General features: G+C 43.8%; 3 protein-coding genes across 3 annotated transcripts in view; 1 reads left to right on the top strand and 2 right to left on the bottom strand.

The window, feature by feature from the left end:
* gon4lb (gon-4 like b) overlaps nucleotides 1–377 on the top strand; it is a 29,094-nt gene extending 28,717 nt beyond the window's left edge. The window contains exon 30 of the mRNA XM_085292986.1: nucleotides 82–377. Within this exon, the coding sequence (XP_085149112.1) occupies nucleotides 82–198 (117 nt within the window). The 3' untranslated portion in view covers nucleotides 199–377. The remainder of the gene's footprint in view (nucleotides 1–81) is intronic.
* A 1,344-nt stretch (nucleotides 378–1,721) lies between these two features.
* Nucleotides 1,722–6,688, bottom strand: LOC146565079 (uncharacterized). The gene is made up of 3 exons (XM_085292996.1): nucleotides 6,456–6,688; nucleotides 5,191–5,436; nucleotides 1,722–4,816 (listed from the first exon to the last, which is right to left on the bottom strand). The coding sequence occupies exons 1-3, from the start codon at nucleotides 6,541–6,543 to the stop codon at nucleotides 4,767–4,769; spliced, it is 384 nt and encodes a 127-aa protein (XP_085149122.1). The 5' UTR covers nucleotides 6,544–6,688; the 3' UTR covers nucleotides 1,722–4,766.
* A 646-nt stretch (nucleotides 6,689–7,334) lies between these two features.
* LOC146565078 (transmembrane protein 79-like) lies at nucleotides 7,335–15,442 on the bottom strand. The gene is made up of 5 exons (XM_085292993.1): nucleotides 15,300–15,442; nucleotides 10,111–10,641; nucleotides 8,192–8,386; nucleotides 7,885–8,116; nucleotides 7,335–7,806 (listed from the first exon to the last, which is right to left on the bottom strand). The coding sequence occupies exons 2-5, from the start codon at nucleotides 10,610–10,612 to the stop codon at nucleotides 7,608–7,610; spliced, it is 1,128 nt and encodes a 375-aa protein (XP_085149119.1). The 5' UTR covers nucleotides 10,613–10,641; nucleotides 15,300–15,442; the 3' UTR covers nucleotides 7,335–7,607.
* Nucleotides 15,443–16,056: the final 614 nt, after the last annotated feature.

The following is a 16,056-nucleotide window of genomic DNA, read 5'->3' as shown; positions in this document are numbered from 1 at the left end:
GATTGGCTGTTCAGTGTTCTTCCAGCATGATTGGTCGGTTTGTCAACTGCTCACTTTATTAACTTCTTGTCGTGTCTTCAGGTGTCCCGCAGGTTTCGGGATTTGATGCATTTGTTTCGGACAGCAGCACGTCAGACCAGCTCAGAGGATGAAGCCCCACCCATTGAGACAGAAGCAGCCAATGAAACGGAAGACTGATATTAACCAGTCAGAAGATCTTATCCAATGAAAAAGCAACGCGTCTTTTATTAAAAATAAAAGAAAGCAAACACTGATGTGTTTACTGTCCATAAAAAAATCTGTAAATATTAACGTTCAGAAGATTTAATATTATGTTGTCTTTTTGTTTTTTAAGTCAATAAAGAAGTTTTCCATGATTTCATGTTCTCTGGTGTTGCTGACACATCAAACGGATTATTGTAGAAAATATTTTACTGCAAAAGTGCCAAACTAAGTGGAAGATGTTACACCGGAGTTAGTGTGATTGATCCCAAACTCCTCTGAATAAAGCCGCTGAGCCTTTCATCAGGAAGTACAGGTGTGAGCTGCACTCTGCTGTTCAACTTAGAACAGCAGAGTCCACGTTCATTCTCTTATCCTGATTATCCTAATAAGGATAAGTGAACATGTAAACATTAACACCTGTAGGTGTGATCTAAGAAAACACCAGCAGATATAAACATGCTACAAAACAACAGAAACAGAAAAAAAATGTTTGTGGGGACACAATAACTTGAAGGACCAGATGGCTTTTAAAGCTGTACTTTGTGATGCACACTGATTGACGTTAACGTTACAGAGAGATTAAGACTTAATCAATAATTAATGATACCAACTTATCCATGATAGGTTTGTAGCATAAACCTATTCGCTGGAACGTTAAGACAATATAATTACACTGCTAAGCAAGACACAAATAGGCAAAGTTCTTCATGTTACTCGTGCACGGGAGAGAACCAGACAAACGCCGTTCCTTCGCTTGACCCCAGTCGCTCTCGTCCGTCCTCCCGTAACACTGTCCTTTTATTGAGGTTACATGAATATGCATAGGTTCATTAACATACGACGTCTACATACAAACAAAGAGTACCTTGCCTGTGTGTGTGTGTGTGTTGCTGATCAAAGGGTCAAACATCCTTGGTCAGGAAGAGGGTAGCCTCCCCCTCACCCTAGATGGTTCATCCTAGATAACACGGTGAGGAAGTCCTGCAGTTCATCTAAACAAAGAGCACTTAGACTAGAACAGACGTAGCTACGTTAATCCTACCATAAAACAATAAGACACGGTATGACCTCTCATGCTCCCAAAGTTCTGTCTAATACACACAAAGTTTGCAGGCTATCAAGGATCAAAACCTCTACCAATCTACAACTAATTACAAAACTCTAAGCATATATAAGTAAATATTTCTAAGCATAAATGACAATCAACAATACAAATCTAACAATCCACAAACAGAACAATCTGAAATATGGACACAGGCTGGGAATGCTGCGTGGAGGATACGAAACTCCGGTGCATATCACTTTTACACTCAAACATCTGGACCAGTTACACTAATGTTAATATTAGTCTGGTTACTTTGCTGCCTAATCTGGCTTTGTTGGTGATGTTGAGCAAAAAGGAGCTTAACCCTAACCCTTGATTTATCTCCTTAGGCTGTTTGCCCGACCAACGACCTGCGACCTGGAAAAGTGGAAGAAAATGGATGGATGGGATACAACACAAAATACCCGGTATTGAATAGCTTTATTGTTCACACAAAAGCAGAGGAAAAACGCCAAACATTCAGTTTTATAGAGCCATCACATTGTCATCAATAGTTCAGTAATCAATAAGATGACCGTACATTAGAATCAGACCTAAGGACAAAAGTTTAAACGAGTTGGGATTCATCAAGCAGAATCAGCATACTAAAAAAGTAAGATTTCCTTAGGGATCAGCATACTAAAAAAGTATGCTGATCCCTAAGGAAATTATTAAATCTGCACCACAGAAATCACCTTTTTATTTTATCACCTCACAAAATGTTAAAATCAGATAAATCGATCATTTTATTGACCAGAAATCAGCCACCGGGAACTTCATGTTTTCAAACTGGAAGTTAAATAATCTTAGAAAAATCAAAAGCTCGGTCACATTCTGAGGAAAGATGTTATGGGATGGGAAAGTCAGAACTTCTTACGGGAAATTTTTTATGGGAAAGTCAGAACTTTGTGGGAAAAAATTTATTGTCAGCAGGTCAAAGGTCACATCGTCCTCTGACATGTTGCAAGTTTCTTGCCTGGACTGCATTCATGTGCTTCTTACACAAAAGCTTTCCTTTTGAATGCCATGCCCTGGTGCCAATACTCTGTCACAGGGACAGCAGAACCTTTTATACTGATGTCTGAGTGCGGCTTTACCTGCAGCAGATGAGTGACACTTCTTGTACACAAAACAAAACCTGATTCAGGTTTCAGGTTCTTTGTAAAACAGACAAACGATTAATGGAGGTGTTTCTGTTGCAGTAAAAAGATTAAAGCCTTTAACATTTTCCTCTCTTTCTGTAGTACGACCTAAACCTTCCTAAACCTAAACAAGCCCTAAAAGCATTTAAAGAGAATCCAGTCAGACCTGCTACTTTATTTACTGATGATACTAATCATAACTGATTCAATCAGGCCCCATCTTATCTTTTTTTTTGGTATACTTTCCCCTGTATGTCTGTGAAGGTTCTCAGTCATCCAGGTTATCGTAGTCTAAGGAGCTTGGAAAGAAAAGCGTCTGGACTTCTTTAAGTTGCTTTAAGACATTTCACCTCTCATCCAACAAGCTTTTTCAGTTCTAAGGGTCAAGTAGTGGAGAGTCCCAGATTTAAGCCCTGTGGGAGTAATCTGCCAAGAGGGACAATGGACCCCCTAATAAACCTCTACCTAATCACACAACCCAAGGTGTGAAAACGGGTGTGGGTCACAATCAGCGGGTTTCGGGTGACCTCATTGTGAAACCTAGATGTGAGTGGGCGTTAAGGTGTCTGGGAAGGATCTCAAAACTGGATTTTCCCTGTAGGGAAATTACTCTCTGCATTTAACCGATTCACTCAGTGAAGCAGTGTGCAGCCAATCCAGCACCCAGGAAGCAATGTGTAGGAACGGTACCTTGCTCAGGGATACCGCAGGTAGCCTTCGGTGGATTTGAACCCTCAACCTTCTGATCATGGGGTGAACGCTCCCTAATGACCGTAAAGTACCATATCACCCCATTAGAGCACTTCGCTCTCGCTCTGCAGGCCTACTTGTTGTTCCTAGAGTATTTAAAAGTAGAATGGGAGGCAGAGCCTTCAGTTTTCAGGCCCCTCTTCTGTGGAACCAGCTTCCAGTTTGGATTCAGGAGACAGACACTATCTCTACTTTCAAGATTAGGCTTCAAACTTTCCTTTTTGCTAAAGCATATAGTTAGGGCTGGACCAGGTGACCCTGAATCCTCCCTTAGTTATGCTGCAATAGACGTAGGCTGCCGGGGGATTCCCATGATGCATTGAGTTTTTCCTTTCCAGTCACCTTTCTCACTCACTATGTGTTAACAGACCTCTCTACATTGAATCATATCTGTTATTAATCTCTGTCTCTCTTCCACAGCATGTCTTTATCCTGTCTTCCTTCTCGCACCCCAACCAATCAATGGCCCCGCCCCTCCCTGATCCTGCCGGAGGTTTCTTCCTGTTAAAAGGGAGTTTTTCTTTCCCACTGTCGTCAAAGTGTTTGCTCATAGGGGGTCATATGCTTGTTGGGGTTATCAATGTTAAATTATTGTATGGTCTAACTTACAATACAAAGCATCTTGAGGCGACTGGTCCAGTATCATATCAAGTATTTGAACCTTTGCTTCCAGGTTCTGCTGTGGCCAATAGCCTCAAGGACTCTGAGCTTCACATCTCCTCACGTGAACGTTTCTTCAATGTTCTCCTTGTGAGCTGAGGGTTGTTGTCTCTGCTGCACGATTCAATCCACAGGCAGATGTCCTGCTTCTCAGTCAAAATCCATCATTCCATCAGTGATGGTGAGCTGTTCTGGTCTGTATGCACTGAAGCAGTCCCAAACCATGACCCCACCATAGATGCTTTTGGACTGTGGGAACATTTTCGTAGCTGTGGTCACTCCATGCTGCAGGAAGTACAAACTGCCAAAGTTCTTGGAACCTGTTTTTGGTTCTTAGCTGCTAATTCAGGACTTTTACTCTCTGAGTGACAAAGTGCATGCTGATTGATGCAACAAATGAAAAATATAAAAGTAGGGAAGCTTCTGGGAACCCTTACAGCCCAATGACCACCAACAAGTCTCTTTCTGAAATCCTCACTTCTCATCTGGTCATGAGTCACAACATGTTGTGGAAATCAGACTCAGATAGATAGTTCTTTAAATACTGTACAATATAAAGCACCTTAAAGCGCCTTGAGGCTATTGCTGTTGTGATTTGGCGCTATATAAATAAAACTGAATTGAATTGAATATAAACAGCTCAACTGAAAACACCTGACTCTGATTTTACCTTTATTAATCATCATAAGAGGTTCACATATTTCTTCATAGAAATGTTACTTTACCTGTTATTGTCATCTAATATATCTGTTACTGGTCTAAATCCATTTTTAAACTAGATTCTCTTTAAACATTTTTAGAATTCTGACAGTGTTTTAGGTCATGATCGTGCAACAGGCTTCTTTCTTCCCCCAGGTGTAGGTGATGTGGGCGGTGCAGCAGTTCCTGACAGAAAGGGGGTGGGGTCAACCCTGTGCTCTCTCTCCGGTTTCTGGGTCTACGTCATCATCGAGCTCTGAAACAGGAAGAAGCAACAAAACAAAAATCAGAGAGATTTCAACTAGTGGCAAGCCTTTGAGCTCCTGGGTGAAGCAGTTACCTCTGCGGTCACGGCTTCCCACTCAGTCAGTGTACGTTATGGTCCATTTGTGATGTTAACATCAGTGAGGTCTGGGTAAAATTCATGCGTCACTGGAAAAAAATTAATCCACTAAATGAGCTAACTGGGCTCCTTTAGCTTAGCATGTGTCTCCAAGGAAATCATAAATATAAATAATAAAGAGAAAAAGACAGAAACTAACCGATTCCTTTCAAAGGTCTAAAAATCTGGTTTTGAACTCCTCAGTTCAGCTTCTGCAGGCTCAAACTAAAAGCACAGGCAGTCCTCACCCATATGGTTGTCTGCTTTGCCCTCTGCGTCCTGCTGCTGGTTCTGGTGACTCTGGTGGTTCTGATGGTTCTCTGCGGCACACAAATCTTCCTCCATGTGAGTGTCTGCGTCTGATTGGTCAGGAGGAGAGAAACTCTGACACCTGGCCAAATGTGGGAACATCTGAAGCATTGGCTGCTTGGTGGAGGAAAATCTGACATCATTCCAAGGTAGATCAATAGGAGACGAATCTGCTGCTGATATGTCTGTTCCACAGGAAACAGGAGGCGATAAAGAGTCAGCAACCTCTGGGACAGACTGATTTCTTTCTCTGTTCTGACCAAAATCACGACTGGAAATAGAAATGGAATCAGTTCAATTCAGCCAAATCGCAACAAGAGTCACCTCGAGGTGCTTTATGCCCTTTGTAACAACTCTTTTTAGACTGCTCAAAGAAGTCCTGTCATTAATTAATGCTTCAATCTTAAATATGATCAACCTGTCTCTAATAATCGGCTATGTACCACAGGGCCTTCAAGCTGGCTGTAGTTAAACCTTTACTTAAAAAGCATCTCTAGACCCAGCAGTCTTAGCTAATTATAGGCCAATCTCCAACCTTCCTTTATATCAAACTTTCTTGAAAGAGTAAAAAGGTAAATGGCCTGCATTTGTATAGCACTTTACTCAGTCCCTAAGGACCCCAAAGTACTTTACACTACATTCAGTCATTCACCCATTCACACACTGGCAATGGCAAGCTACATTGCCATTGCCAGTAGTTGTCAAACAGCTAACAGATCATCTGCAGAGGAATGGCTTATTTGAAGAGTTTCAGTCAGGTTTCAGAGCTCATCACAGCACAGAAACTGCTTTAGTGAAGGTTACAAATGATGGCCTCTGACAGTGGACTGTAACCGAACCACAACTGTGGCTGGACCTAAGAAAATAGACCAGAAGAAGAACTGGAGTTAAAACCAGAACTGAAAGCTAAGACAGTGGTTGTCACGCAGGTGTACACAGTTATTTTGATCAAGTTCGAATCTGTTTTGAAGGTCAGCAGCTTTAATTTAGACCTGTTATGGCGTTTCTACTCAGGTGAAGTATATCACACTTCTCACCTGTCCAGGTGAGCCCTGCCTCTCCCCCAGAGTAGCCCTGCAGCCTCTGATGACCTCATCAGGGTTAAACACGTTAATGACGTTAAAACACACCTATTGTTAAAGTTTATTGAAAGCTGATTACAAAAGCAGTTTCACTGAGCTTTATTTAAACAGAGATTACTGACCGTACGTGCGTCTGCAGAGCTTCCTGAACGGACAGCGCTCTCTGAAGCGCAGCAGGCAGGACCGCCTCCTCACAGGTACGGACTCCATGAAGAAAACTTCTCTGTTTGGCGTTTTCAGTGGCAGGATGTGGTGTAAATGAGCCGATCTTGCAGGAACAAATGGCAGTGCTGCTCTCGGAAGTTCCTTCAGTCCGTGACAATAAAAAAAAATGCAGTCTACCTGCAAAAGCCTCACACACCTGAGCCTTCAAAATAAAAGCTTCCCTGTAGACAGAATGGCGAAGACAGAAAATTGCTTCCTGTCAACCGTAAATGATCTCGTGATTATTGATCACTGCGATTGATCTCATTAGTTTGTGTCACCGGAAACTGTGTTTATATATAATGACGCATACTGTTTCCGATGCCTCAGAGCAACAAACATTTCAACCCTTTATCCTCCTGTGTCATTTCTGCTTATCAAATTATAAATACTGATAAAGAGGGACAAAAATTATCGACTCTTGATACTTCACGATATTTTTAAGATTCTTATTTATCCAAAATGAAAAACATTATCCTTTTATTGTGAAGTCAGGGTGTGAGTACTTCCTGTGCTCAGATTTCATATGACAGTTTGACCAGTTTAACTAGAAAAATCAGCTTCACAGCAGCAGATGATTAATCATCAACACTGACAGGCTGCAGTGTGCAAAAAAAAAAAAACACCTTTGTAAATAAATATAAATTAAAATCTAAATATCTAATTGTAACATAAATAATAATCAGTTTCTTATTTTATTCCCTAAATCACATATTTTGTCATGTCCTTTGAAAAAAAAAAAAAAAGGTTTGTTGTACCAACATTATTCTGAAACACTGCAGACAGGAAACGATGTGATAGTTTCCAACTTTTATTGTGAAAATTTGTAAATTACAGTCTCTTTTCTTTAATTTATTGATCATAAAAACAATTGTAGAAAATAAAACAGAAAAAAAAGATCAACAGGAAGCTGCAGAGAACAGGAAGCAGTTTAATAAAGGAAAAAACAAGAGCCGCGCACACCAGCTGGGCAGGGCTACGCCTGGTCATTTTAAAGCATTTAAACCTCAAAATAAAGACAGATTTTACTTTTCAATCGATAATGACAATCATCAATCACTGCTTGTGTCTTATCCCCAAAACCGTTGTCGGCCTGCTGGTTGAGGCGGTGCCTCGTCATGGGGAACACTGAAAATGGAACTCGCCGCATCCATCGTGAAGATGAAGTAGAAGTTTGCTCCCATCATGATGATACTTGGCAGGAAGGAGATGCCAAAACCAAATCCACGAATGCTGCTGCCAAATGCCGCAGCGACCCAGTAAGCCAACCTGTGTAGACACGGAAGCGCCATTAGATTCATCAATCGATGTCGTTATCGACTGATCACATCGTGGATGGATCCTCACCTTCCAAAAGCAAAGAGGATGGTCAGGAGCGGCACAAGCTTCAGCTGCTCCTGGCTAAGGTACATCGCCATAACGACCAGCTGCAGGAAGTAAATCAGGAACAGCGAGGCAGAGTCAGAGATGAAGCGCTGGTGGACAGTGACTTCCTGTAGCTCCGCCTCCTTTATCTCATCATCAAACAGAGGACGAAGCACACCTGACCTTAGCCGTGAGATGCCCAGAACAAGCCAACCTAAAGAACAGGTGAGACGCACACAGGTGAGACAGGTGAGATTCTGCATCTCTTTTTCGGTGGTATGTGACTCACCAAGGACGATGGGGGTGGCAGCGAACACAGAGCAGCGCAGCGTGTAGACGAGCCGGAGGGGGGCACCATCCAGCAGCGGGGCGTCAAATGGCAGAAACACAAAACCACCCCAGACGAGTAAAGGGAAGAAGAACGCCGAGGCCATCAGAGACACGCCCATCTTCAGGACATCCGTACTGAGACAGCACTGCCCTCCTGACACAGATGAGAAAAATGAGTTAATGGAGGCAGAGTCAGCAGTCAGAGGTGCACAGGTGTATAAACAGGGGCAGGTAATTAAACCCCCTGGAGTCCAGGGTAGAACCTGCTGTTTTCGACTCCCTCACCATGTTTGGCATCAGTCTTTTACGCACAACTTCACGTGTCTGAATTTACAGTCATGTTTTCATTTTGACATACTGTAGTGACACAACTAACCTTAAAAGAAAATCAGAGCAGGAAACATGTTCAACAAATCATTTTCAGAACTTGTGATGAAAAAATAAAAGTTCTGTGCAACTGTTAACAGTCTCTGCCGTTTTTTTGCACAAAGCAATCAGATGTCACACAAATTATTTGTGTTGTTCCAAAAACTAGTTCTGTCCAGCAAAAGGCAGAGGAGCTCATCACAGGCCTAAAACCTCAGGTGTATCACTTCTGTTTTCCACATGGAGATTTCAGTCAGTGACATTCAGCCGTCACCTCGCTGCTGTGACACGCAAAAAAAGAACAAAAGCCAAACACCGTAGACACACTTCAAACATGCTAAACATCAAAATCATTCCCACTTTCCCCCTCTTTGTAAGCAAACAAATGGCACGTGTTGCCATATCATTTCTTGATTGGTTGATGTGGTGCATTTTTCCACCAATAGGAAAGGGTGTGTTTGTTCGTTTTTGCTTGAAAGTGCATTCCTTAGAACATCCAGTTTTACCACTGCTCTGTACGCTACACCTGACGACAGTATTCAGGAAAAAGCACAATGAGAATGATTTATCATAACTCTAGCTTTACTTGGTCTGTCAACACAAACGGAGACTCAGTGAGACTGCATCTTGCTGGTACGTCATCTTAAATGGTCATATGATTTGGACGCACTAGCATGGCTGTCCTGTCCAAAGGTCCCAAAACCTGACGTGATTGGTTAAATGAGTGATGGCATAAGCAATTCTCCACAGCTTCCATGGTGGCAGATAATGCCAGAGCACGCATTAGCCAACTTCCTGTTTAATGGGGAGTTCTTCCTCAGCCTCTGATTTTTAAAAACTTTTTTTTCTGATCCTCCTGTGGGGCTCTTTGTAGCTCTTTTTCTGATATTTCATATCATTGTTATGCTAATGATGTTCAGCTATATATCTCTTTTAGGCCACCTGATGTTTCTAAGCTCCAAATCTTGCAGTCCTGCTTAGATTCCATTAGAGATCGGCTGGCTGATAATTATCAACTAATTATCAACTAACTAAATGCTGGTAAAACTGAAGTCATTGTTTTTGCTCCTGAGAAATTTGTTCCCCCGGTGGTTAAAAATCTAGGCCCTCTTGCTTCTTATATTAAACCCTCCATTAGTAACCTTGGTGTTAAATTTGACTGTTTAAACTTGTTTTTGGTTGATTTTGTTTGTTTGAGGTTTCATGTCCATTTCTGCTTCTGTGAAGCACTTTGTGATTTTATCTTGGTGCTATATAAATAAAAATTTACTTTACTTTTAAAAAACCCCAAAAAAACCTCAACATTTGCATTTTTGTGATTGTCAGGGACTGGTTTCACTAATATGTATAAGTATCCGAGTCATTCCAGTCGTTTTAGTTGAGCGTCGTCTAGAATCTACAGATTTTAAGGTGGTTCAGGTGGTTCTGTTCAGGTGTGCCCGACCCCCTGACCATTTCCTCCTGATGCAAGGTGATGTGATTTTCTGACATAGTCTCTGAGTTAGTACTTACGTTTATTGGAGCGCAGTTCCTCGTGCAGGTAATAATGTTGATTGTAGTTCTCGGGAACTCCTCGGGGACCCAGAAAGGGACTCTTCTCGGACTCCATTTCCCGGAGCGGCCCAGACTCTCTGAGTGAGGAGGGGGAGTGGAGGGCAGTCACTGCAGGCCTGAACACCTGAGCAGCTTTCTCTGGCAGGAGGTTCTCTCGGGGCTCCTCCTCCAACAGGTGTACCCTGGTTTTATCCTCACGTAGCTCCGCTCCTTCGTCTAAACCCGCTCTGCCGCACCTCCTCTCCACCTCTGCCTTCAGTTCTCTTTCGCTCTCTGTGCAGCTCGACGCCTCGGGAAGAAACACACCTGACCTCACGCTCATCCTGTCAGCTTTACCTGTCCGTCCACCCGTCTGTCTGTCTGCAGACCACGGCAGCGTGCTCGTCTCGGTCACGACTGAGCTCACCGTCTCCTCGTCCTCGCCCTCTCTGGTCTTCCTCCCTCCGCTGTCCTCCATCATGGCGCGTCCTGTTTTGTGAGCAAATGCACCTGCCAGAGAACAGAGAGTGGGTCAGGTAAATCCAAGTGAACAGTAAACAGGTGATACAAGGAACTGTGCCACACACAGCTCACGACCTGTGTGTGCTGAAACACTGGAGTAAACACTGGAGTACTTCAAGTGTGATGTGGTTGATCACTAAGGCATAATGCAGGCCTCCTTCTCCACCTCCTGGCTTCCTGCATTTATATAGACTGTGTGAAAGATCATTTTGAAATCTGATGCAATGTTTGAACCCAACAGACGACACTTTCACTGCCATCACAATAAAGCATGTAGAATTCTTCTCAACATGAAATTCTGAATCACAAACATTAAAAAAATGCTACCTTCACCTAAGTTTCATGATTGATTTAGCAAATGCACGCCACCCACCCATCTGAGCCATGGCCTGTGTGACCCCCATCACTCAGGACACTCACACATTCAGTCCAAGTCTTTTCTTTGCTCTCCGCTGTGTGCCTTTCCTATTTTTGTGTGTCATTTATTCCCAACGTGTATTTACTATTTACATTTGAACTCCGGCAGGTTGGCGGGGAGCGCCCATAATAAGTAAAGTTTAGTTATTAAGTGCTTTTCGTAGACAGGCAGTCACAAAGCACTGTACACAAAGGTCAAAATAAAGAAAATATTAAGTAATAAAATAGACAATATAAACAATGCAAATTCAAAACAATTCAAAATTGTTGATTAGCAGAAGGCCTGTTTAAACAAAAAAGTTTTTAACTGCTTTTTAACCCTGGAGAACCCATGGGGTCGGCTCTGACCCCATGGGTTCTCCAGGGTTAAAGGATTCCACAGAGTCAACCAAACGTAAGCTGTGTCCCAAAACGTCGGCTGCATCCTCCGGAGGCCGCATTTGAAGGCCGACTACGTCACAGCCAGGCGACGAAGGCTGTCCCAATGCGGCCGACAAATGTGTCCTTCATTTCCCCAAATTTGAAGGATGGGTCGGGTGTGTCCTTCGTATCCCACCATATCCCAGAATTCATAGCCAAATTTCAGCTGCCAACAATGGCGGCCGCTACTAAGTTTTAAAATTAGTCTTATTAATCTTTCTGGGTCGCAAAATAAACTTAACATATTTTCAGGCAAGAAAGTAGCTGTGTAAATTACAAATATCTTCTTGGTTTGTCAAGACATCGTACATTTGCAAAAGTGTGCCGACATTTTCAGAGACGTCTGTTACCCACCCGCTCGATAGCAAGCCGGGGGGTTCAATGGTCACTCCAGCCGGCGAGAGCAGCGGACAACCAGACCAGTGGACTTCCAGAGACGCTCTGCTTTTTGACAGGAGCATCGAAGACCACGAGTTTGATTATTTAACCAGGGTGTGCGGGAACTAACAGAGCAATGCCTATCTTTGAAAGGAGCAACCTGATTGACAATAGCAAGACAGTGTTCATTAAAAGAGTTAATAAGGAGCTCAACATCGTCAAAAGAAGTTTTAAAATCAAAAAGGGAAGAAAATTTAGAAATAACAGAGTCATCAATAAAGGGCCTGCAGCTAACAAAATCTTGGGGAAGAGACTCTGAGTTGACAAACACATTAAAAGAGACTGACTTATGGTGGCTAAAGACAACGTCATTTAAATTCAAGTGGTCAAGGGAAACGCCATAAGTGAAGACCAAGTCCAGAGTGTGCCCAGCAGTGTGAGTAGGGCCTGATACATGCTGAACAAAATTAAAAGAGTCCATGATGCTCAGGAACTCCTTAGTGGTACTATTTGATGAGTCCTCTGCATGAATGTTGAAGTCTCCAACAATGATGACCTTGCCCAGTTTAATAGTGGAAGTTAAAAATTCTTTCAAGTCTGCCAGAAAAGACGCAGCAGACCCAGGTGGACGATAAATTAAGATACCGTACATTGGCTGATCTCTTCCAATTTTTATCATAACCATCTCGAAAGAGTTGTAACAGCTCGAAGAAATCAACTGGTATGAAAATGTCTTTTTAAAAATTACAGCTTGTTCCACCTCCTCGTCGAGATATCCGAGGCGCACAGAGAAATGAACAGTCTGTGGGACATAGCTCTAAAAGATGTGAGACTTCATTCTCACGCTGCCAGGTCTCATAGACAAACATTAAATCAAGCGTCTCTGCACAGAACAAGTCATTTGAAATATAAGACTTGTTGGCAATTGAGCGGGCATTAATTAACATCATTTTAATGTTGAGACCCACCGGGACAGTTGTAGAATAGCCTGGAACAGAGCCCGCACAGTGCAGTAAGCCACACAGTAAATCAGGGTTCCTATTGTGATGAGCCGTGGCTTTCCATGCTTTCAGGTGACAACCCGGATGGTAAACACAGGGGGTTGTGGGGATTAAACCAGCTCCAACAAGTCTCAAGCGTATTTTACTGGCAGCAGCCCAAGAGTAAAGCCCCTGAAGATCCAGTTCTCTGCGAAGCCGGCAAAGCAGCACAAAAAAGCCTGCTTGCTTCCTCCGATGAGGCCTCGGAAGCAAAAAAGAGCTGACCGGCAAGAATGGAGGTAAACCCGGGTGCTCCGCGGTGGGAAAACAACCTCGTTTCGTTGAGTCTGAAAAATAAAGGCCCATTCTATTCTTTTCTAGTTTCTTGTTCCCTCTCTGATTTCTGAAGTTTGCACAGTGGATGACTGTGGTCCAGATGAAAGCACAGAGGGGATCGGGTCTTCTTCACATCAGGCCCTGACATCAAACTCATCTTTATTCTCTGGCTTTGATATCAGGATGAACTCTGAGTGCTTTTGTGTTGTTCTTACTCAGATTTAGTCTCCTGTTGTTCTGCTTTATGCTTGTTATTTTAGAAGTGCAGGACTTCGGTCCAGACAAACTCATCCTCTCTGATGACCCTCAAACCCTCCGATCTTTAGGGGGGCCCACATCGCCACTAAAACCCAGGTAACTTCACGTAACTATGAAGCTGATTCACTGCTTGTTGAGGTAAATCACCATGGTAACTGATGCTGTTAATCTAACCTGCTCTGGAACAGATCAGGCGAAAAAATGTCGTTTCCTTTCCTTTTTTTTTTTTTTTTGCCTGTCCCGTTTGGCTCTTTTGCATCAGAATTGTTGTCTAAAGGCAAAGAAAGATGCCCAACGGATTTACTTTACCAAACTGACCATCCCAGCCTTGCCGTAATGGTCCATTTGATTCACCTTTTATTGTTTATTTTATTTTCACTTACTGAATACGGGACAGACTTGACTGGGGGAAAGAAGGGGAGAAAGAAAGAGGGAAAGAGAAACAGCTGAGAAGAGGGACGGGGGAGAAGGGCAAAAGACAAAAACCAACAGAACGGGCAGAGAAAAAAAAATGCATATATCAATCACCTGGATCACCTGCTGAGAAAGAAAAAAGAAAGCAAGCAGAAGAGAACAAGAGTAATAGAATAAACAACATCACAATGATATATGGGAATATGACAGTAAATACTAAATGTTAAACATTATTGTGCAGCACATAAGATCAACAGAACACAGTGTGCTTTGAGGTAGGAGCCAAAAAGGGTGTAGTTTGTGGGTGTGATCACCCGTGTGTACACCTGTGAGCATGGACGTGCTTGTTTTTTGTTTTTTAAAAGGTTCCTTCATGTAATAATCTGCTAGAGGGTGTGGGGGGGCCACAGCCCCGTCCTCCAGGGCATGAAGCAGGTGTGGAGGAGATCAAAACTCCAGACATCCAGAGGCCCCAGAACACAAGAGACCAAGGAAGACCAACAGAGGGGCAGCTGCACCACTGTCCCAGAAAGAGCTGAGGAGAGTCCCAGATGAGGGCTCACTCAGCAGCCGCGGAGCAGAAGCCAGGGGGAGTTGCAGTGACGCGCCCGTGAGCTCCGCCGGCAGCCAGCCGTGCCTGAGTGACCGAGCCCCAGGCCGAGAGGCCGGGGGCACCCCACCTCCGAAGTGGCCCGAGCGAGCCCCAGGCTCCAGGCCCCGATAAGCGGCCGCCAAGGAGTGAGCCGGTGTGTACCTGGACGCCCATCCCCGGACACAAAGAACCACCAACGCACCGATGTCTGAGGGGGTCCGCCACTGGCAGGGGAAGTGGTGGTAGGGGGAGATAGGCCTCCAAACCTTGGAGGGCCTGAGATGTCCCCAGAGAGGTGGCGCCTGATACCCAACCTGACATATAGACACAGACATACAGGCACACACAGACACAAACATCCATTCCCACCCTCATGCTCTCATATGCACTTACTCCACACTCAACCAACGTGGAGACAGACATAAAGAGACGCTGTACACACGATCACACTCCCCAAGCGTACTCTATTCCATTCCTGAGGCTCCCTCAGAGCTCAGAGTGGACGAACGAAGGTGTGAAAGTTTCGTGTTGATCTGATGATCAATAATCAATACAGACTCTTACACGCAGCTTTGTATATGACGCAACTGTCTGTTTATATGCGTGCGTGTGCGCGCGCGGGAGTGTTTAAAAATTTCTGTTTTTATGCTCTGAAGTTTTTTGAACTTGAAATTGTGACAAATAAAACACAAGCTGCAGGTAGCGGTAGTCCCGCCCATTGCATGACGGCAGTCTCAAGTTGACATGGCGACGTGACGTTTGTGATCAAATATGATAAAAACTGTGATTGAGCTCCGAGCTAACAGGCTACATGCTAACGGAGCGGAAATTCACACTAAGAAAAAACCCACCTGTTCGCTGAAGACCTGGGCCGGGTTTTAATCCTGGTTTTAATCCTGGTCCCGGCTCTCTTCCGCCGACTTGTTGTTGTTTCTTCTCTTTGTGAAAGACCCGGAAGTCCAGCTCAGGTGTGGTCAGGTGTGTTAAAGGAAAAGCTCTCTTAAAGGAGAAGTGTCAATTAAACATCCGCGCACGCGTTAAAACGTTGAAATAACAGCGTTAAATGTTCTTTGATTTGTTTTCGTCCAATACTGCGACGAAAAATGTGCCAAAAATGTGATGTTACTCATGAAGCAAGAACAGGGAGCATGTTCACTCCTCCTCCGAACATCTGCGAGCAGGAGCAGCAGCACTGAGAGTGCAGATGTTTGTGCAGATGTTTGTTTATTTGTGCAGATGTTTGTTTGTGCAGGTGTTCGTCGGAGCGGTGAGTGAGTAAAACGGTCTGGTTGCTGTGCCTCTGCGGAGGCACTCGGTAGGATTAACACACTGATGATGTGAAGCCTACATCTTCATCACCATCAGCTGTCTGGATGTTTGGGTCAGAGCCTCAGATCTAACCAGGTCCAGGTGTCTGACCTTTGATGACGTTTCTCGGCCTGCTTCAGTTTCAGGAGTGGAAATGATCTGTGATTGGAGGACGGTGAGAAAGCCCACCTGCTGCAGACTCAAACATGAGGAGCTCCCGCGAGTTTAGCCCCCTCAGAGTACCAAGGCTAAAAACAGCCATAAGAATTTAAATCTCATTCTGCAGATGCGGCAGGTGAA

This window comes from Mchenga conophoros, linkage group LG11, assembly GCF_057382185.1.
Source record: "Mchenga conophoros isolate Kocher_MC1m ecotype Shallow Benthic linkage group LG11, M_conophoros_male_GT1.1, whole genome shotgun sequence".
NCBI lineage: Eukaryota > Metazoa > Chordata > Actinopteri > Cichliformes > Cichlidae > Mchenga > Mchenga conophoros.
Note: the sequence above shows the minus strand (reverse complement) of the source record. Positions and strands in the feature narration are given on the sequence as shown.